Raw genomic sequence first — 19,501 nt, forward strand, 5'->3', positions numbered from 1 at the left:
AAGCTAGGCCTGCACCGTCCTGACCTTGGTTGCACGACCCGGTGGCTGCATTCGTACCCCTGCGGGCGCTCGGAGGGACCCAGGATCGACTGAAGACGATCGCGGGTGGGCGGCGCGAAGACAATCAGAGCAAAGCGCCGCCGGACGATCCCAGAGTACGTAGGCGACCACGGTGGGAGCCGCCGTCGCCGCGATCAGGCACAGACTGGTCCGTCCCGGCGAAGTACGGCAACTGCGGACCGACGGGACACAGCACGCAGCCGCACACGTAGCCGACATCTTGCCTGCGGCGAGACCCTAGGCTCACGCACAACCACTACTGGCTACCCTCGCTTTCCTGCCCACTCGCACATTCGAGCTGATCTGCTCCAGCGTGAAGGGCATCCAGTCGCACCGCCGCATACGGCGCCCCCCCCTGGCCAACCACTGTCTTGGGGAATGCGAGCGGCCGAGCGCTGGGGCGGCGGCAGCGGCGGCTTCTGGAGCCGGGCGGCTCGGTAGAAGATGCGGCACAATTGCGTAATGGCGCAGCCGTGCAGCTGTGGCTGACAAAGACCCTTCCACTCTGCGTAAGTCAGAGACAGCCGCGACGCGGGACCTGCAGCGGCCAAGCCGTCGGACAAAGCGCCGTCAGAACCTTTCCATGTGTGGCAAGCTATGTTCAGACGATGCCACGCGGGCCCCCGACCGCGTGGCTGGCCCGGCTGCGCGGACCGACCGGTAGGACCACGCCGGGCGACAGGCATCGCGGCATACTCCGTGGCGGCCACGCGTTCACCAACGTACGGCACCGTGCTGATGGATCAGTGGCTGGGCCCGGCCGTCCGGCGAACGGCCGTCGTCAGTCCGGAAGAGTCAAGGTGGAGATGTGCCTTAAACCTGCTATTTTTGGGATGCTTGCTGAACGCTCTGGGGTCTCAGGAGAACACGCACTGCATTAGCGCGCTGCAAAGCGACGTGCGCGTGCGTGTGCTTCGTGCTACCGCGTACGGCCGCTAGCGTACAGACACCGGCTAGTAGCCGTAGCAGCCGCCGCCAGCGTACGAAAAAAAACGGCCGGCAAGCATTCTTTCTGTAGAAGGAACACAGCCGCGATCCATGTGGCAAGGATATACCTCGGCCACAAACGTGCGCGTCACGCGTTTTGCGAGGACGCGCGAAGCGAAAAAGTCTACAAGGGCCTTGCCTGGACCTTTTGAAACGCCCACATACTAGATGACGCACGCCAGTGACCGAACCCGCGCGGTGGTACCCGCCGCACGTGCTGCTGACCCGGGTCGCGCCAGGTGTGTGCGCGCGGCATCAGGCCGCGCGCGGCCCTGCTGACAGTAGAGGCGAGCTGCCTACATCTAGACGTCGTGCTCGGTTGCCGGTTCGTCCGGACTGCTCCAGCCACTCCAGGTCGTGTTCGCCGGGCAGGTGGTGCGGGTCAGACCTGCACGGTGGCGCCCGTGCCGCGCGATGGGTACGATCGGCACCCGCCGCGCGCTTCTGCGGACTTCAAGGGGGAGGTTCGAGGTAGCGCGTAGCAAATCGGCCGCCAGACTAAGACATCCTGAAGGAGTGAGACATAGCACGCCCGCATGACTGGACGATCGTGCGGTCGCTTGGAAGGCCCCTAGCGCCGTGTGTCCAGACGAGCTGGTGGAGGCCTGTGGGGCGACCAGACGGGCGGTGCGGCCGCAGTGGCGTGCTTCTTTTGCGCCTGCGTCTTGGATCCACTGGTGAGGAGCCGGTGAGCTGTTCCAGTAGATCGGCGCGGCCACAGGCCAAGATCGCGCAGTGGCCGCGCGGTGGCGGCGCAGAGGCCGCTGGACGCCAGCCGCTGGCGCCAGTCCACTGGCCGTCTAATGGCGCCGCCGCCAGCAACGCGACTGTCGCACGCGGGCGCCAGTGCTGGCCGCTATCGTGTTTGCTGCTGAGCTGGTTGCAGACAGCCCCCCCCCACGTTAAGGTCAGGTGACTTGGTCGCCAAGATCACCGGTCGCCTAGTCGGCACGCGGCACCCGCAGACTGTGGCCAAGCTGGTCGCACTCAACAGATCGGGAGCAGCCGTGCCCACTGTCGCCCGTGCTTGCCGCGCCAGCAGGCCAAGCCAGAGGCCTGTCGAACGGCGAACCCAAGAGAACCGTCCTTGGCCAGAACGCGCAGCACAGTCGCGACATGTGCTAAAAGACTATACGAGCGTATCACTGTACTTAACCTCGCTGATGGTACGTGATAGCCTGGATCTGTCCACGCGGCCGGGCCGCGAGCTCCCTACCACCACGCCGCCAGCCGCAGCAAGCGACCAGAGACACTGCGGACCGGCTGTGCCTGCGTACCTATCGGTACCAAACAAGGTGCAGCTACGCGTCCGTCCCAAAGAGGTAAGCATTACGTTCCCGCTAGCCGTGTGCGGACATGTGCGTCATGCGGGTTAGCTCCGATGCTAGCAGTAGGTACTATAATTATTGGTCCTAATATTATTTGTGCCGCGCTACCCTCACTGTGGAATCGTGGCTGCCGAACGACGCAGGCCCGAGATCACCGGCAAGAACACGCCGGCTGGCGCCGCCGACACCGGGCGCAAGTGACCACCGTCGCCAGGGCGCGTACAAGCACGCGCCTCACTTATATTACACTACGAAGGGGGCAACCAGGGGGATGAGGGAAGGGTTAAAGGCTCAGTGCGATAAATTTTCAAGTGCTGCTAAGTGTACATCGAGGGAGAAGGAGCGGACGCGCCGGCGCGGCCAGCCAGACGACGATGCTGCTGGTTTATATGTAGACAATTTGATTGAACAACCTACAATCCTTAAACGCCATTCCTTCGTACGACAATTCATAAGTCAAAATCCAAAAGTGATAGTATGTGACGGGACGCGGTCATCTGCCGACGCGCGCAACGGTGCAGCGCGGGCGGGTGTGCTCAGTGTGACCAGGCTCAATCACAAACAATCTTGTCGATCCGCATCACGTCGCCCGCGGCCGACGTCTTGCGGGGCGGGCTGCGCGAGCGCGAGCGCGAACGGCCAACACCGGATCCGGCCGGCGGGCTGCGGCTGTAAACTGTGGTAGAGGCCGGCGCAGGCGCAGCAAAGAGATCAGGCTGGCCTAGTGGCGGCGGCGCAGCCTGACGCGGCACATACTGCGTAGCAGCGACGACGCTGGGCGTACTTGCGACAGGACCAGCTGTGGCAATGTTGCTGCCATAATAGGCCGCCGACGGCACAGGAGCCGGCGCTGGCGCGGTGTTGTAGCCGACGGACGTAGGGCCGTACGTATAGTACGACGGAGCGGGGGCGGCGGCTGGTGGGGCGGAGGCAGGCACGTGCGTGGTCGAGTGTGCAGTGTGAGGAGGAAGCGCGTGGCCGCTGTGGGCTGTGTGGTGCGCGTGGCCGTGGTGGTGGCCGTGACCGCTGTGGCCACTGTGGGGGACATAGAGCGGCTTGGAGTGCATGCGATAGTACTCGCCGTACTCACCATCGGTAGGCGCTGAACCCACCGAATGGCTAGTGAGCGTGGTGGCGGCCGAATCAACGTCCGAACCGGCCGAACCGCGGCGATGGTAGTACGACGACGACGAAGAGGACGACGACGACGACGAAACCGAGGCCGATCGCTCGCGGTACGAATCCGCGTGGCGGCTGTGGTGGTGGCCCGGTCGGCGATGGCGATAAGGGTGCGGGATCTGGGCCGGTCGGACGTCCGGTGGCGAAGGCTCGTCGTGGATACGATCGCCGCCGTGTGTAGTGAGTTTGCTCTGCGCGAGCTTCTCCTCAACGAGGAACATGTCAGTGTCGGGCCACTTCTTGAGAAGCCGCTGGACGCGCATACGAGCGCAGTCCTTGTCGATGTGAAGGTCCTGGCCGACCAAACGCCAATCGACGGTGCCAGCCTTGTGTCTGTACGCCGTGATCAGCGTGTTGATCGCGGAAACGATATCCGAGTTCGACATCCTGCTCGAGATCTGTGCCACGGGATGCGGGCGCTTTTCGGCGTGCGGAGACTCGTGTGTGGGCTCTGCCCTCGTGCTGTACGGAGTGTGCTGTTCTTGGGGGAAGGAACGAGGAAAGTTGGCGAGTGCTGGTAAAGGGCAGACGGTTCCGTGGGCATGAGACGGGGGAGGCGGCGTAGGACTATATATAACCTCCCTAACGACACCGTGCCCAGTATCCTTGGCTGGTCTGAAGAGGGAAAGCCACCAGGAAACTTTGGCAATTTGGCATCTTATTTTGGTGCCTTGGGCGAACCGAAGATGGAGAAGAAGGGGAGAGCGCGAGCGTCGCACAGCGGCCGGTGGTTGGGTGACATTAGACGTATTGCGTTCCTGAACTACGTGTGTCGTACCGCGGGGGTATCGAGGAGAGGCCGCGCGGTAGCAGTACGGAAAGTCTAATCGACGGTACCTGATAAATGCGGCTTATGCGCGATTGTGGTTGCGCATGGCGACCGTCCGGAGTGTACCCCTGCTGTACTAGTACAAGTGGCTGCGCCGAGGATACAGTTTGATACAAGCCGCGCACTGCGGATGATGCCATGACGGTGTTTCGCGCCCAAGTTTTATTAGCAAAGTGGGTACTGGCTTTAGGTTTCTGTGTACGAATAGTTCGCCGGCCGCCCGTACCGCGAGTACAGTCCGGTACCCACCCGTACCGCGCCGTACCTTCCCTTTAGCGCCGCTCGTTTCTAACGGTGTTCGTGTTGCGCTGATCCGACCGGCCTAGCCCGAAACAGCCTGTACCTTGCGCCGTATCGTGCCGCCCGCTCGTTGCCTGTCTTGGCTACCATTAGCATCAGTCGTCGCCCACCTGCTTACATAATATCACACATGGTCTTATGTAACTCTGATCTCATTTGCCCACCGCCTCGTCTAGGTCTCGTCACCGTTACCGCCAGGCCGCCCAGAGGCTGCTGCTGCCGCCCAGTGCAGGCTGCTGCTGCCGCCGTTCGGGTCAGTGCCGCCCATCGCGTGCGATCGGCCTTCGGACGCCGTCGTGGGGGGCCTTGCACCGCCGCGATACCAGCTGCGCCGCGCTCGGTTGGGCGCCCTCTCCCAGCGGCACCTGCTGCCGGCGGCACAGCCCGGCACAGCCCGGCACTGGCCGGATGCCGGCTGGTACGGGCCAGCTGGCCTCCCGCGCGGCCCTCGCCCTGCCCCGACTGCCTGCCCGTTTTGTCCGCAGCTGATCGAACCGAATCGCGAACTGCATGGCGCGGGCCTGCCGCCCGGCCCGATTACGGCCTACAACACGTCCGCGCGGCCCGCGGTCATCCGCGGATCACCCACGGCCCGATTGCACGCCGGGCGATCAGTCTGGTGCATACGTAATCCGCGCCCGCCGGGCGATCGCTTCCTGAGGTCTGGCCGGCGCCGCACCCGATCGCGGCTGGGGCCTCTCGTCCGCCAAATCGATTAGCGTCCGCCAGAGCGCCCACGCCAGCCGGAAGCCACCACCGAGACGACTATCCCCCTCTCCCCCCCCCGGCTCCCTCTCGTGCGACGGCGCGATGGGCTGGTGCCGCGGACTACCGCTAAATTGACGTAGCCGCTCGCCTGTCGAGGGCGTCCCCGTCTCCGTGGACCGCACCTGGGGCGCTGGGCCGGTGCCGTGCGGGGCGATCGCGTGGTCGCTTGGACTTGGGCGTCGGCCGAGCCCACCAGGCCGGCGGGTGCGATCGACGGCGCGCCTCGGCCGGGCCTGGGAGAGCCGCTGTAGGCCTCCACGCCTGCCGGCTGATCCGGCCGCGGTGTGGCTAGACGGTGTCGCGGCCGCGCGCCACTGGCTGTAACGCCCGGCGCGTGTCTGACACTGCGGCACGGCCACACGGCCGCGAATCTGGCGGATCCGCCTGGCGAGTCTGTTTGGCCGGCCCGCCAGACTCGCGCGCGATCGCCAAGCGGGGTGCCGGTGGCCACGTGCCGTGCCGTACGGAGCTCAACGGCTGTGCGGCTCGCGCTTGGTAGCTCACAATGCTATGTTTGATAGCTCACATGCGCCCCTTAGTCACTGTTCGCCACTAGTGAGCCACGCGCACTCGGCAGTGGCCGCGGTGGCAGTGCAGGCGGTGCGTGGCCCGGAGAGTGCTGGTGCGCGGCCCCGGCGGGCGACACAGCGCCGTCGGCATGTCCGCCGGACGTCTGCTGGCCGCGGCGATCGGCTGTGCATAGTGCGTTCCGGGCGGGAACACGACGATCGGTGGATAGGCGTGTGTGGCGCCCGTGCTCACGGCTCACGATGGAGTCACAGCGCACTGACGTGTCCCGCGCAAACTACGTCCAAGCGCCGGATCACGTCGTAGCGCCGCCGCCGCCGCCGCGCCGCCTGCCGTCTGGGTGCGTCCGCCCGACCGTCTGACCGGGCCCGCCAGGCTGTGACGCTGTGATACGGGCGCACAGAGTTTGGCCTGGCCGGTGGGCGCCGGCGCCCACCGGCGGTGGGCGTCGGCCGCGGCGCCAGACACTGGCTACTCGTTGGGTCCCGGGATCAGGCCGCCGTGCGGCGCGTGTAGCAAGGCCGTCGGGCCGACAATTCTAGGTGTCTAGGTACAATCACAGCACGAGCGAGGCGTCGTGGACAAGATCAAGCAGCGTCGCCGCGGACCAGGCCTGGGTCGGCGACGAGTCCCCGCACAGCTCGCCGTTCTTCTGGGTGAGCTCGGCCAGGCCGGCCCACGGGGACGCCGCCAGCCACGCGCGGTGGCCGTCCAGCCGGCGGTAGACCTGCTGCAGCGACTCGTGCTTCTCGGACGGCGTGGTCTTGCGGCGCAAGTCAAACGCCAGCATCGCGCGCAGGAAGTAGCCCGTGCACCAGACCCACTCCGGGCCCTGGTGGTAGTTGCGGCCCTTGGCCGTACGGAAGTCGTCCGAGTCGACCGAGTTGAGGTAGTACGGCCGGTAGTTGAGGTCGGACGGGTCAAGGGTGGCCATGCCGACCGGGCCGCGCAGGTGCGCGTCCGCCTGGGCGAGCGCGCCGAGCGCGCGGTCGACGTCAAACAGCTCGGGCGCGACGACCATGGCGATGGCGAAGTTCGGGCGCAGCTGGTAGTCCTCGTACTCCTTGCCGGAGCGGTAGAGGTCCTTGTAGATCCCGCGGCGGTTGACGCAGGCCGGGTTGACGTCGTAGTCCGCGTCGTCGGCCGCGTCGGCCGGCACGTAGAACCGGCGCTCGAACGCGGCCTGCACGAGGCCGTCCCACTCGGCCAGCGTGACCGTGCGGCCGCCGTCGGTGGTCACGGCCGGCGGGAACTCGCCGCGGGCGGCCATGGCGCTGGTCCAGCGCAGCGCGCTCTTGAGCAGGCCGATGATCTCCACCGCCGCGCCGTCGCGCGGCGTGCCCGGCCAGCCGCGGTTGCCGGCCGTGGTGCTCTCGCCCATCTTGTCCATCCACGTGCCGCAGTTCCACTGCGAGCCGCCGTGGACAAAGCCGGTGGCCCAGTCCACGACGACGTCGACGTTGAACCCGGCGTCCGACATCTGCGAGTCCAGCGCCGGCCCCGCGTTGTGCTCGCGGTAGTGGATGCCCGCGGCGTGCCGCTGGAGGACCTCGAAGACGATCTCGCGCAGGCTGGTCGAGTAGCTGAACGCCTCGGCCGAGTCCCATTCGACGAACCGGTCGTCCAGCGGGAACCGGCGGGCGACGGGCTCGTCCAGGATCGCCGCGCCGCCGGGTACGGTCGCGACGTAGTCCTGGACCGACTGCAGGAACAACCAGACCGCGTCGCGCGCGTTGTAGCGCGGGTTGCGGCCCGAGTCGAGCAGGTTCGGGATCAGGCCGTGCTTGAGCGTGGCCGCGAACGCCAGGATGTGCTCGCGCGCCTCGGCGTGGCGCCCGGTGGCGATCAGCAGGCCGCGCAGCGAGATGAACACGTCGCGGCCCCAGCAGCGCATGAACCCGGACGAGAAGTGCGGCAGGCCGGCGGCCAGGCACGGCGTGGCCGTGGCCGGCCGCAGCGACGCCGACGCCATCAGGCCGGCCATCTGCACCGACACGAGCCCGAGCCCGCGCACGAGCGGCTCGGCCTCGCCGACGGCCGCCGGCATCTGCGCCAGCGCGCGGGCCGCGCACGCGTCGTGCGCGGCGAGCACGATGAGGCCAAAGTACTTGGGCAGCAGGAACGACGGGACGCCACGGACAGCCGCAAACCGCTCGCGCAGCCACACGGCGAGTGGCTCAAGCGCCGGCCGCAGCGCCGCATGACGCTCCAACCGGCCGGCAACGAAGTCGAGCGCCCATTGGCCAGCGCGCAGGTGCGCGCAGAGCGCGTGGCCCAGGTCGTTGCGGCCGACCACGTCGGCCAGCACGGTCGCGAAGCCGGCCAGGCCGGCGTACACCAGCGCGCCGTGCCCGGGCACGTCGTAGACGCCGTCGCGGCCGGCCGAGAGGTCGCGCTCCTCCGCGTCGCACCGGTACAGCGCCAGGTTGAGGTCGGCCAGGTCGAGGCCGGCAACGGCGTCGGCGGCGCCGGCCACGGCCACGGCCGCCGTGCACGCGTCCACGGCCGGCACAGACGTGCGCAGCAGCGCGATCGAGCCCGGCGGGAAGTGCGCCGGCAGCCGGACGGTGGTGCGGTCGGTGGCGGCGTCATAGTCGACGGCGGGCGCGTCCAGGTCGGCCAGCGCGGTCGGAATCGCGCGCAGCCGGTCCGGCGACGACTCGAACTCGCCCGTGCGCTTCAGGCTGGCGGCCAGCACCGGCCGCGCGCGCGTGCCGTCGAGCACGACCGGCGGCAGGGCGGCGCCGGCCGGGCCGCCGAAGCTCGTGCGGGCCACCAGCAGCCAGCCGCGGCCCAGCCGCGCGTTGAACCGGTGGACCGTGACGAACGTGTCGGCGTGGTCCACGTAGAGCTCGTCGGCGCCGGCGCGGCCCAGGTCCTCGTGCATGCGGTTGAGCACGGCCTTGACGGGGCCGATGCCGCCGCCGACGTCGTACTCGCGGGTCTCGGCGACGATGTCGAGCAGCTGCGGGAAGCACTCGTCGAAGCCGAGCACGCTGCCGGCGGCGCAGGCGCACATGGCGACCAGGCCGGCCGTCGGCAGCGTGTCCTCGACGGTGCGCTTCTGCGCGGGCGTCTCGTTGTCGTGCGTGCAGTCCATGAAGAGCGCGTCCGGCGCGGACGCCACGAGCCGGGTCTCGCCGGGCGGCGGCGCCAGGCTGCCGATCGGCCGGCCGCCGTGGCGGAACACCAGCCGCGAGAGCTCGCCGGGCGACCAGGCCTGCATGGCCTCGCGGATGAGCGCGTTGATGCCGAGCTGGCGCACAAAGACGCCGTCGGTGGCCTCGGACCCCGTGAAGAGCTCGGCCACGACGTAGAGGTCGGGCCGCACCCGCCGGGCGCACGCCAGCAGGTGCTCGCCCACGTGCAGCGGCGTCGAGTGGCAGTTGTCGATGCGGACGGCGTCGAAGAGCGTGGCGCAGGCCTCGGTGTAGGCGCGCATGTGCGCCCACAGCCACGGCGAGTCGGCCGGGCCGGCGCCGTAGCGCAGCTTGACGCAGTCGCCCCAGGCGATGACCTCGCGCCGGAGGTACGCGCGGGACGCGGGCGACGCAAAGTCGACGAGGGGGTCGCCGTTCCAGATCCAGCCGTTGTTGGCCAGGCCGACGACGGCGCCGTCGGCGAGCTCGACCCGCGTGAAATACGCGTCTGTGAGCGGCGCGGCGGCCGAGACGGCGCCCAGCCGCGGGCCGTGCGCGTCCAGCCGCGTGTAGCGGATGCGGCTCGTGGTCTGCGAGAGGATCTCGCGCGAGTCGGCGTCGTAGTCGCGGTAGAACGCCAGGTTGATCTCGTCCACGACGCGCACGAGCTCGGCCCGGACGGCGGCAACGTCGCCATCGGGCACGGTCGCTCGGGCGGCCGCGGCCAGCACGGCCGCGTCGAGCGTGCGCTCGTGACGGGCGCCGAAAGCGGCCAGGCCGGCGCCGCCGGTCGACCGGACGTACTCGCACACCTCCTCGAGGCCGGCGCCGGCAGCCAGCGGCGCGGGCTCGGCCGCCGGCAGCGCGGCCACGGCCGCGTCGACGGCCGCGTCGACGTCGACCACGTAGAACTCCCACAGGCGGAGCGCGCCGAGGACGTGGACCTTGATGCCGTCCATGACGCGGGTCAGGTCGGCCTCGGACTCGAGCGTCGTCGGCAGGCCGAGCGTGCGCAGGGACCGGCCGAACGCCAGCAGGGCCGAGTCGAGCTCGTACGCCGGACGCAGGTGCGGCGCGGTGGCGACCGAGTAGCCGGCCTCGGGGTGGTCGCGGAGCCAGGCCGAGTTCGAGGCCGTGTGGTTCCAGACCACGTCGGTCATGGCGAGCAGGCCGTGCGTGTCGCGCATGCGGGCGACGAGCGCGGCCACGTCGGCCTCGCCCGCCGGGAACGCGGCCGGGTCGTACGCGAGCTGGTCGTAGATCGAGTACGGCGAGTTGGACTCGCCGCGGGCCTGCAGGGGCGTGAAGTGGACCATGTTGTAGCCCTTGGCCCGGACGGCGGCGAGCTTGGCGTCCCACGCGGCCGGCGGGCCCATCCACTTGCTGACGACGGACTGGATCGCGAGGGCGGCAGAGGGGAGAGGCGCGCCGGCGCAGGCCAGCCGCGGCGCGACCGTGAAGTGGTGCGTCGGCGTCCGCGCGGGCTCGGTCGCCAGCGCAGCCAGGAAGTCGCGCAGCGGCACGTACGTCACGTAGAACGCGTACACGCCCGGGCGGTCGACCAGCACGTCGGCCTCGGCCGCGCGCGCAAAGCCCGCGGCCAGCGGGCGGCCGTGGAACTTGTCGGGCGCATAGGCGGCGCCCGGCGGCGGCGCGGTGCACCAGAGCGTGGCCTCGCGGGCGACCGCCGCGCCGCCGCCCAGGCGGAACCGCAGCGTGTAGGGCTCGTGCGGCGGCGGCAGGGCCAGGACGCCGCCCGGCGCGAGCGCGGGCGCGCCCGCGCCGTCGAGCTCGAGCACGTACACGGCCGGGCCGGCCGGGGCGGGCCCGTCAAAGTCGTCTGCGGCGACCGCGCAGCTGTAGTCGGTCGTCATCTTCGGTCAGCGAGTCTGCGCCGCACCCACCTTTAGCGGAGCGAGAAAGATGCGTCGCCGCCCGGCCCGGGGAAGCTGATAAACGGGCGGCCAGGCTAGCGGCGATCTTTGACAGTTATGCGCCATGACGACATGCGCGCGCCGACCCAGCCGGCCGGGCTCGAACGCGAACGCGCGATCACGTGACGTGGCCAATCAGCCCGCGCGCAAACCCTAAGCACCCGAACCCTAGTCGTCTATATAAGTCCGCCGCACCCGCCTCTTTTTGCTCCCCATCTTTATGCTAGGGCATTACGCATATCAGTGAGGATTCGTCCGAGATTGTGTATTTGCTGGTTGAAAACTTTAACCTTGACCGCTCCTCTGTGTCCTTCGGGATGTAGAGGGAATTTTTGGAGTACTTCCTCATAGGATGTTCAGATGTGCGTGACGTGGTCGTTGCCAGCGTCTGAACGGTCGTAGTGCGGGGCGTAGCGGATAGATCAGCCGACGGGCGGGCGCCAGTGCCGAAGGGCACGCGCATGGCGCCACGTACGCGCCATGGGCTGGTGCCGGTGGCTGGGGAGCGTGCTCGGGGCCGGGCGGAGGGCGGTTGCGCGTTGGCGTGGCCGTGGGAGGCTGAGGCGCGCGCGAGTGTGGCGGTGGCCCCGTCGAGGGTGGCTGCCTGTCGGGCAGATCGTGTGGCTGCTGGTGCGTAGCCGCCGGCGACGCGCGCTGCGACGGGCCTGCCGCGGCGGCTCCGTCGAGCTGGCTGCCTTGCGCGCAGGACCGGAAGACCGGGCGCCCGCGGTGCGCCTGGACACAGCCGCCGGCGAAGCCCACCGTGTGCAACGAGCCTCCCGGACCCGGCGAGAGCGCTGCCCTCTGAGCAGGCTCATGCGCCCTGGGCAGGCTCATGCGCCCCAGTAGCCAGACCCGAGGCGCAGGCGTGGCGCAGGCGTGGCCGCCTGCGCCGCAGGCCGTGCGGCGCCGGAGCCGGCCGGGCCCCAGCAGGCGCTAGGGTGGCCGCTCGAGCGGACGCGCGCCAGCGGGCGGGCGGGCGGGCCAGCGGCCACCCCCACGCCGGAAAATTGCCGTATGTTGCCCCGGCAACCGCACGTGACGGGCTATATGTCTGCCGGTTTCGGCCGAGCCCAATTGCGCGCACGGCAATACGCATGACGGCGTGCGGGGTCGGCGCACGGGACCGCAGGGCGACGCCTCTTTTCGTCCGGCGGCCGCCAGGCTACCGGCGGCCGGCGGCCGGCTGGCGCCGGGCGGGCGCGGGCCGAGGGCGCGGGGGCACCGCGGGCCAGCCGACGGGGCCGGACGCGGTCCGCTGGGTCCGCGGCCCCGCGGACTGGATCCGTGCCGCTGGGTCGGTGCCGGCCGAGCGGTGTGGCGCGTGCCGGCCGTGACTGTAATTCGGGCTATATACACGGAACACTACGCCGGAAAAAAACCATCACGAATCACGGACCCCTCCCGACATTTATAGAGCCGCCGCCGCTGTTTCTCCCCCATACTTTTCGGTAAGTCTCAGACCGTGCGTGCTGACCGCAGCCATGTCTGTGTTTGATGTTTCGGTCGCGCCCGCGGATGCGCTGTTTGGCGTGCTCGCCGCGTACAAGGCGGACACGTTCCCCAACAAGGTCGACGTCTCGGTCGGCGCGTACCGCGACGACACCGGCAAGCCGTGGGTGCTGCCGATCGTGCGCAAGGCGGAGAAGCTGATCGCGGAGGACGCCGCGATCGACCACGAGTACCTGCCGATCACAGGCCTGCCGGACTTCACCGGCCCGGCCGCCAAGCTGATCCTGGGCGAGGACACGCCGGTGTTTGGCCAGGGCCTGGTGTCGTCGGTCCAGACCATCTCGGGCACGGGCGCGAACCACCTGGGCGCGCTCTTCCTGGCGCGGCACCCGCCCAAGACGTCGGCGGGGCCGACGACGGTGTACCTGTCCAACCCCACGTGGGTCAACCACAAGCAGATCTTCGGCAACTGCGGCATCGTCGTCAAGGACTACCCGTACTTTGACAAGCAGACGCTGGGGCTGGACCTGGACGGCATGCTGGCGACGCTGGGCGCGGCGCCGGCCGGCTCGATCGTGCTGCTGCACGCGTGCGCGCACAACCCCACGGGCATCGACCCGACCGAGGCGCAGTGGAAGCAGATCGCCGAGGTGGTCGTGTCCAAGAAGCTGTTCCCGTTCTTTGACTGCGCGTACCAGGGCTTCGCCTCGGGCTCGCTCGACAAGGACGCGTGGGCGGTGCGGTACTTCCTGTCGCTCGGCATCGAGCTGCTCGTGTGCCAGTCGTTCGCCAAGAACTTTGGCCTCTACGGCGAGCGCGTGGGCGCGCTGCACGTCGTCGCCGCCGACAAGGGCTCGGCCGAGGCCATCAAGTCGCAGCTGTCGGTGCTGCAGCGCTCGGAGATCTCGAACCCGCCGGCGTACGGCGCGCGCGTGGTGTCCAAGGTCCTCAACAACCCCGCGTTCTACGCCGAGTGGAAGGAGGACCTGCTGACCATGTCGGGCCGCATCCTGACCATGCGCAAGGCGCTCTACGACAAGCTCGTCGAGCTGCAGACGCCGGGCACGTGGGAGCACATCATCAACCAGATCGGCATGTTCTCCTTCACCGGCCTGACGCCGCCCCAGGTCGCGCTCATCACCAAGGAGTTCCACGTGTACCTGACGGCCAACGGCCGGATCTCGATGGCCGGCCTCAACTCGGGCAACGTCGAGTACTTCGCCAAGGCCGTCGACGCCGTCGTGCGCCGCGCCTAGCCGGCTGGCCCGCGCAGTCGTTGATTGAATATACATTGTCCTACGCCAGCTTGTAGCACGGGAACACGCGCCGGCCCCACCGGTCGACCGTCCACCGCCCGATGCCGCCGTCCCAGGCGACGACGACGCTGCCGCCGTCGTCGTCGGTCCACGCGAGCCCGCAGAGCTCCTCGGCGTGCGCCGGCGCGGGCGCGTAGTCGTCCGCGCACGCCTCGTCGGCCTCGTCCTCGTAGATGTCCATGCAGTCGTCGTCGTCGCCGGCGTCGGCCCCGGTCAGCGCGGCCGCGTGCGCCGAGAACCCGCCGGCGGCCAGCGCGGGCGACGGCCGGTCGTAGGCCTCGGCGAAGAGCCCGAGATCGAAGCTGTCGTCGGCCAGGTCGCGCGGCGGCCGCGGCCGCCGCGCGCGGGGCACCTCCCCGCGGTACGACGGCGTCGGCAGCTGCGGCAGGCCCGGCGGCCGGTGCGCCGACGGCCGCGGCCGGGTCAGCGCCAGGCTGGAGGGCGCGATCAGCGTCTGCGTCCAGCGCGACGTGCCCGAGGGCGTGATCGACGACGCGCTGGGGTCGGCGGCGGGCGGCCGCCAGTGCGCGCGCGCCTGGCGGACGCCGTCGGCCGCCGGCCGCCGCAGCCGGCGGGTGTCGCGGGCCGCGTGCGGCGGGATCGTCAGCACCTGCCGGTCCTCGAGCTTGCGCGTGTCGACGACGTGGACCCGGCCGGCCTGCTCGGCCACGAGCAGCAGGTCCTCGGCGCCGGCCGAGAACTTGAGGCAGCGGAACGCGCTCGAGCCCTCGCCCGGGCACGACGACTGCACCTGCGTCAGCGGCCGGGTGGGCCCGGCCGGGCCGGCCGGCGCCAGGTAGCGCGTGTCAAAGACCGAGGCCAGGCCGTCCTGGCTGGCCACGGCAAACAGCACGCCCGACGGCGAGAACGCGGTCGAGAAGCCGGCGTCGGCCGAGGTCGGCAGCGTGAGCGCGTGCGTCCAGCGGCGGTCGCCCGGCGCCGGCTCGTGCGGGTGCAGCACGAAGATCTCGGCCGAGTCGCCGCAGGCGACGATCGTCCGGCCGTCCGGCGAGATGCTGCTGTGGTTGAGCGGCACCGGCAGCCGGTGGCTCTCGACGACGGAGTAGTCGCCGTCGCCGCCGAGATCGAGCAGCCGCAGGACGTGGTCGTTGTTGCAGACCAGCGCGTGCACGCTGGCTGCGCCGGGCCGGAAGAGCGAGATCGAGTTGTTGATGAAGCCGCCGAGCTCGAAGGTGTGGATGCCGGCCGACATGTCGCGGCCGTCGGCGTCGCCGGCCTCGTAGTGGCCGCGCAGCGAGCCGAACGCGAACTGGCCGCGCTGGACGCCGCCGGCGGCGACGACGTCGCCGCCGACGGCCAGGCACCGCGGCTCGAAGACGAACTCGGCCGCGGTCTGGGTGCCGCCCGCGGCGGTGTCGAGGGCCTTGATGGAGCGGTCGCACACGTACATGATCTCGTTCGGCACGGCCGTGCGCGTGATCAGGTCGCGCAGCTGCCAGTGTCTGCGTCAGCGGGCTCGGCCGGCACTTACTTGATCGTGACCCGGGCGGCGTGCGACCGGAACGAGCGCGCGTCGACGAACGTCGACGTGCTGCGCGTGGGCACACTCCTGCGGTCAGCGGGCCCGCGCGCGACGTACCTGCTGCTCTCGATCGTCATCTCGGCTGTGATAGCTGGAGGGATCGCTATCGGCGCCGGCGCCATTGGGAGCAACCCCGAGCGGAGCACTTACCCGGCTTTCTGACGTCACCCCATCTCCCGCGCCGTCACGAGGCCTTGCGCCGCAACCGTCGCGGCGCGCGCGGGAATATGCCGCTTGTTCGCCTTGTCCCGATCGGGGCGAGTGCGGGGGGGTTGCGTGATATAGTGCGCATCTCCGTAGTTCTTTCAACTTACGCGTTCGTGGTTTAGCGGTAAAATCTGGCATTCCCATTGCCAGGCCCCCGGTTCGACTCCGGGCGTACGCATTTTTGCAGCGCGGCGGCGCGCGCAGGCGGCTGTTCCTTTGCCCGCTCGTCCGCGGCGCGTGCCGCGTCACGCGATGCGCACGTAGGCGGAGCGTCGGGCGACTCCGGCGGGATAGGATTTGGCCGCCGAGGCTCGCGGGCACTCTGGCGGGCATGCTGCCGGCCGGCTAGGATTAGCCGCCGCAGGCCCGACCTTGGTCTGGCTGCCGTTGACGCCTGCGGCCAGCGTCGCTCGGTCGACGCGGCTGCCGTCCGCGCACGACCAGCCACCCGGGCTAGGATCAGCCGCCCGCACCTAGGATCAGTCGTCCTGACCTAGGATCACCCGCCCGCACCTAGGATTACCCGCCCACACTAGGGTCACCCGCCCGGGCTACCGGCGCCAGGGCACGTCCACCCGCGCAAGCCGGGCTACGAGCCGCACACCGTGCGGCGGTGCATGTACACACAATGTATTAGCTACAGCTTCGACGGGTCAAACTCCGCCGCCGCCGCCGAAATGGCGACCGTGCCACGCTCAACGACCTTGGTCTGGAACACAACCTTGTTCGCGCCAACCTTCCAGGCCTCGACCTGCAGGGTCTCGCCCGGAAAGACGTGGCCGGCAAAGCGGACCTTGATGTTCCGGAACACGCCGAACTTGTCCACCAGCAGCTTGGCCGAGACGCCGAGCGTGCAGAGGCCGTGCAGGATCGGGCGCTCAAACTTGGCCATGGCCGCAAAGGCCGGGTCAATGTGCAGCGGATTGTAGTCTCCCGACAGCCGGTAGACCGCGGCCTGGTCGACGTCGGTCTTGGCCTGGCCGGTCCAGTCCGGCGCCCGCGCAGGCGGCTTGTTGGCAGCAGTCGCCGGGCCGCGGTCCGCGCCCTTGGAGTGGCCGCCAAAGCCGCCGGAGCCCCGGAGGAACACGGTCGACTCGCCGTGGAAGACCACGGCGCCGGAGGCGTCGGTGACGTCGGCAGCCGAGATGACGGCCGCGGCCTTGCCCTTGTCGAGCACGTCGACGAGCTTGCGCGTGACGCTGAGCTCGGCCGCCGCCGGCAGCGGCCACTTGCGCACCTCGAGGTACTCCTCGCCGTGGAGCAGCATCATCGGGTTGAAGTTGGGCACGAGCTCGGACAGGTCGGCCTCGCCGTTGGCCCGGAAGCTCGGCAGGACGCCGAAGGTCGGCACGACCGCAAAGTCGTCCGCGCCCTCGTAGACGTACTTGAGCTCGCTGGCCTGCGCGCCCAGCCCCAGGTTGTACAGGATCAGGTCGCGGTGGTCGTAGGCGAACTTGATGGGCGCGGACGGCTTGCCGACGAGCTTGGCGATCGTGGCCGCGTGCTCGGACGGCGCAGCACCGCCCGCGGCGCCGGCGCCCGCCGCGGCCTGCATGCTCGCCAGGATCGGCTGCATGCTCTCCTGGGTCGACGCCGGGTGGGTGGCGCCGGCCGCAAAGTCGGTGATGGCGTCCCAGCGCTCGGCCACGGCCTCGGCCGACAGCTGCGCCGGCGCAAACGTGACGCCGGCGGACCGCTCCCAGCGCGTGTTGCCGATCCAGCCCGAGCCGGTCTCGTAGCACTCGCCCGTGACGGGCGTCTTGGCCGAGCCCAGCAGGACGACCAGCGGCGACACGTAGTCGGGCTTGAACGCCTGCACGATCTCCTCGGGCAGCACAGTCGCGGTCATGGCCGTGCCGGCGTTGGGCGCGATGGCGTTCGCCGCGATGTTGTACTTCTTGCCCTCGAGCGCGAGCGTCTTGGTCAGGCCCAGGATGGCGCACTTGGCGGCCGCGTAGTTGGCCTGGCCAAAGTTGCCGTAGATGCCCGACGTCGACGTGGTGTTGATCACCCGGCCGTACTTCTGCTGGACAAAGTACGGCCACGCGGCCTTGGTCACCTTGTAGGTGCCGCGCAGGTGCACGGCCATGACCGCGTCCCACAGGTCCTCGGTCAGGCCGGCCATGCTCTTGTCGCGCAGGATGCCCGCGTTGTTGACGACGACGTGGACCGTGCCGAAGGCGTCCACGGCGGTCTTGACGACCGCGTCGCCGTCCTCGGCGCTGTGGCGGTCCGCCACGGCCGTGCCGGCGCCGAACTGCTCGTTGAGCGCGGCCACGGTGTCGTCCGGGTTGCCGACGTCGTTGACGACGACCTTGGCGCCGGCGCGGGCGAAGGCAAACGCGTGCGCGCGCCCGAGCCCGGCGCCGGCGCCCGTGATCACCACGACCTGGCCCTTGGCGTCCACCGCCGGCCCCGGCGCGTTCGCCGGCAGGCCGCGCGCGTCCTCGAGCAGGCTCATGAAGTCGTTCGGCCCCGACGGGTACTGCGCGTCGCGCGCAAAGTCGCCGACCTCGGCCCACCGGCCCAGCACCGCCGACGGCGTGAACGTGTCGTCCGTCCTGAACAGCGCGCCCGCGGACCGCTGCCAGCGCACCTGCGACACGAACCCCGCGCCGGTCTCGTAGATGCCGCCGGTGGCGTCGCACGACTCGTGCGTCAGCAGCCCGACCACCGGCACAATGAACTCGGGCTTGAGCAGCGCCAGCATGTCCTCGGTCATGACCGTCTGCGTCATGCGCGACGCGGCCATCGGCACGATCACGTTGGCCTGGATGTTGTACTTGACGCCCTCCTTGGCCAGCGTCTCGGTGAACCCGACCAGGCCGAGCTTGGCCGCCGAGTAGTTGGCCTGGCCAAAGCTGCCGTAGAGCCCGGCCGCCGACGCCGTGTTGATCACCCGGCCGTACTTCTGCTTGCGGAACAGCGGCCACGCCGCCTTGGTCGTCTTGAACGCGCCCTTCAGGTGCACCTGCACGATCAGGTCCCAGTCGGCGTCCTTCATGTTGCGGAACGACACGTCCCGCAGGATCCCCGCGTTGTTGACGAGCACATGCACCGTGCCGAACGCCTCGACCGCCGTCGCGATGATCTTGTCGCCGTCCACGACCGAGTCGTAGTTGGCCACCGCCTTGCCGCCCGCCGCCTTGATTTCTGCCGTCAGCGCGCCCGCCGCCACACGTACCTTGGACCACGGCGTCCGCGGCCTTGGAGCTCGACTGCTCGCCCTTGAGACTCGACCCCAGGTCGTTCACCACCACGGACGCGCCCCGGCTGCCGTAGAAGAGCGCGTACGCCCGGCCCAGCCCGCCGCCGGCGCCGGTCACCACCACCACCTTGCCGTCGTATCTGAGAGTGCTCATTGTGGAATGCCGCCTGCGCTGCGTCTTGTCCCAATATATAAGAGCCTAACAACGGAATCACGGGCGGTCGTCACGCCCCGTGGCTGGAGCGCGCACCGCCACGCCTTTGTGCGGGCGCCGCCACGCTGCGCCGCGCTCCCAGGCGTGCGCGCCACATCCTGCGCCACCCGCGCCGCCTGGGCCGAGGAACCCGACAACCCCACATTTCTTGGGAACAACCGAGGTATCACCTGCGCCCCGCGTGGCACGATGCGCCACGCGCTCTGTGGCGATCTGTCCACAGATCGACAGCCGAGGCTGCGGGGTTCCTGGCGCGTGCTGCACCGCCACGAGCGGGTTACACGAGTGAGCACGAGCGGCTGAGCCTGTGGCGGAGACCTCGTCGAACTGGCTGCCGGCGGTCAGGGTTTAGCCGCCGCGGAGGCTTGAGGGGGTGCCGCTCGGGCCGGATCGGCTGCCCGCAGGGCCACCCTCGACGGAGTCGCCGCCGGAGGCTCGTTCACTGGTGAGCCTCCGGCGGCGACGCCGGCCAGGAACGCGCAGGACGGCCCGGCCCCAAACGGGAGGG

At 69.5% G+C, this 19,501-nt stretch overlaps 5 protein-coding genes and 1 non-coding gene across 6 annotated transcripts; 2 read left to right on the plus strand and 4 right to left on the minus strand.

The window, feature by feature from the left end:
• Positions 1-2,926: 2,926 nt before the first annotated feature.
• Positions 2,927-3,940, minus strand: V1510DRAFT_407433 (uncharacterized protein; the record flags this gene model as incomplete). Its single annotated transcript, XM_066932410.1, has 1 exon — positions 2,927-3,940. The coding sequence occupies one exon, from the start codon at positions 3,938-3,940 to the stop codon at positions 2,927-2,929; it is 1,014 nt and encodes a 337-aa protein (XP_066788563.1).
• Positions 3,941-6,189: 2,249 nt separating this feature from the next.
• Positions 6,190-11,548, minus strand: V1510DRAFT_430690 (glucanotransferase domain of glycogen debranching enzyme-domain-containing protein). Its single transcript, XM_066935386.1, has 2 exons — positions 11,024-11,548; positions 6,190-10,993 (listed from the first exon to the last, which is right to left on the minus strand). Exons 1-2 carry the CDS (start codon positions 11,117-11,119, stop codon positions 6,536-6,538), a joined length of 4,554 nt encoding a protein of 1,517 aa, XP_066788564.1. The 5' UTR covers positions 11,120-11,548; the 3' UTR covers positions 6,190-6,535.
• A 729-nt stretch (positions 11,549-12,277) lies between these two features.
• V1510DRAFT_379474 (pyridoxal phosphate-dependent transferase) lies at positions 12,278-13,809 on the plus strand. Its single transcript, XM_066931615.1, has 2 exons — positions 12,278-12,504; positions 12,536-13,809. Exon 2 carries the CDS (start codon positions 12,538-12,540, stop codon positions 13,759-13,761), a length of 1,224 nt encoding a protein of 407 aa, XP_066788565.1. The 5' UTR covers positions 12,278-12,504; positions 12,536-12,537; the 3' UTR covers positions 13,762-13,809.
• Positions 13,810-14,398: 589 nt separating this feature from the next.
• V1510DRAFT_379477 (quinon protein alcohol dehydrogenase-like superfamily) lies at positions 14,399-15,521 on the minus strand (the record flags this gene model as incomplete). The annotated part of the gene is made up of 3 exons (XM_066931616.1): positions 15,422-15,521; positions 15,314-15,391; positions 14,399-15,284 (listed from the first exon to the last, which is right to left on the minus strand). Coding segments are annotated over exons 1-3 (1,029 nt in total), but the record flags the coding sequence as incomplete, so codon positions are not given.
• A 157-nt stretch (positions 15,522-15,678) lies between these two features.
• Positions 15,679-15,749, plus strand: V1510DRAFT_t159. The gene has a single exon. It is a non-coding gene; the product is annotated as a tRNA-Gly (tRNA).
• Positions 15,750-16,097: 348 nt separating this feature from the next.
• Positions 16,098-19,031, minus strand: V1510DRAFT_418302 (uncharacterized protein). Its single transcript, XM_066934100.1, has 2 exons — positions 18,756-19,031; positions 16,098-18,724 (listed from the first exon to the last, which is right to left on the minus strand). The coding sequence occupies exons 1-2, from the start codon at positions 18,931-18,933 to the stop codon at positions 16,209-16,211; spliced, it is 2,694 nt and encodes an 897-aa protein (XP_066788567.1). The 5' UTR covers positions 18,934-19,031; the 3' UTR covers positions 16,098-16,208.
• Positions 19,032-19,501: the final 470 nt, after the last annotated feature.

Source organism: Dipodascopsis tothii (genome assembly GCF_038497935.1).
Source record: "Dipodascopsis tothii strain CBS 759.85 unplaced genomic scaffold V1510scaffold_18, whole genome shotgun sequence".
Classification (NCBI taxonomy): Eukaryota; Fungi; Ascomycota; class Lipomycetes; order Lipomycetales; family Lipomycetaceae; genus Neoaidaea; species Neoaidaea tothii.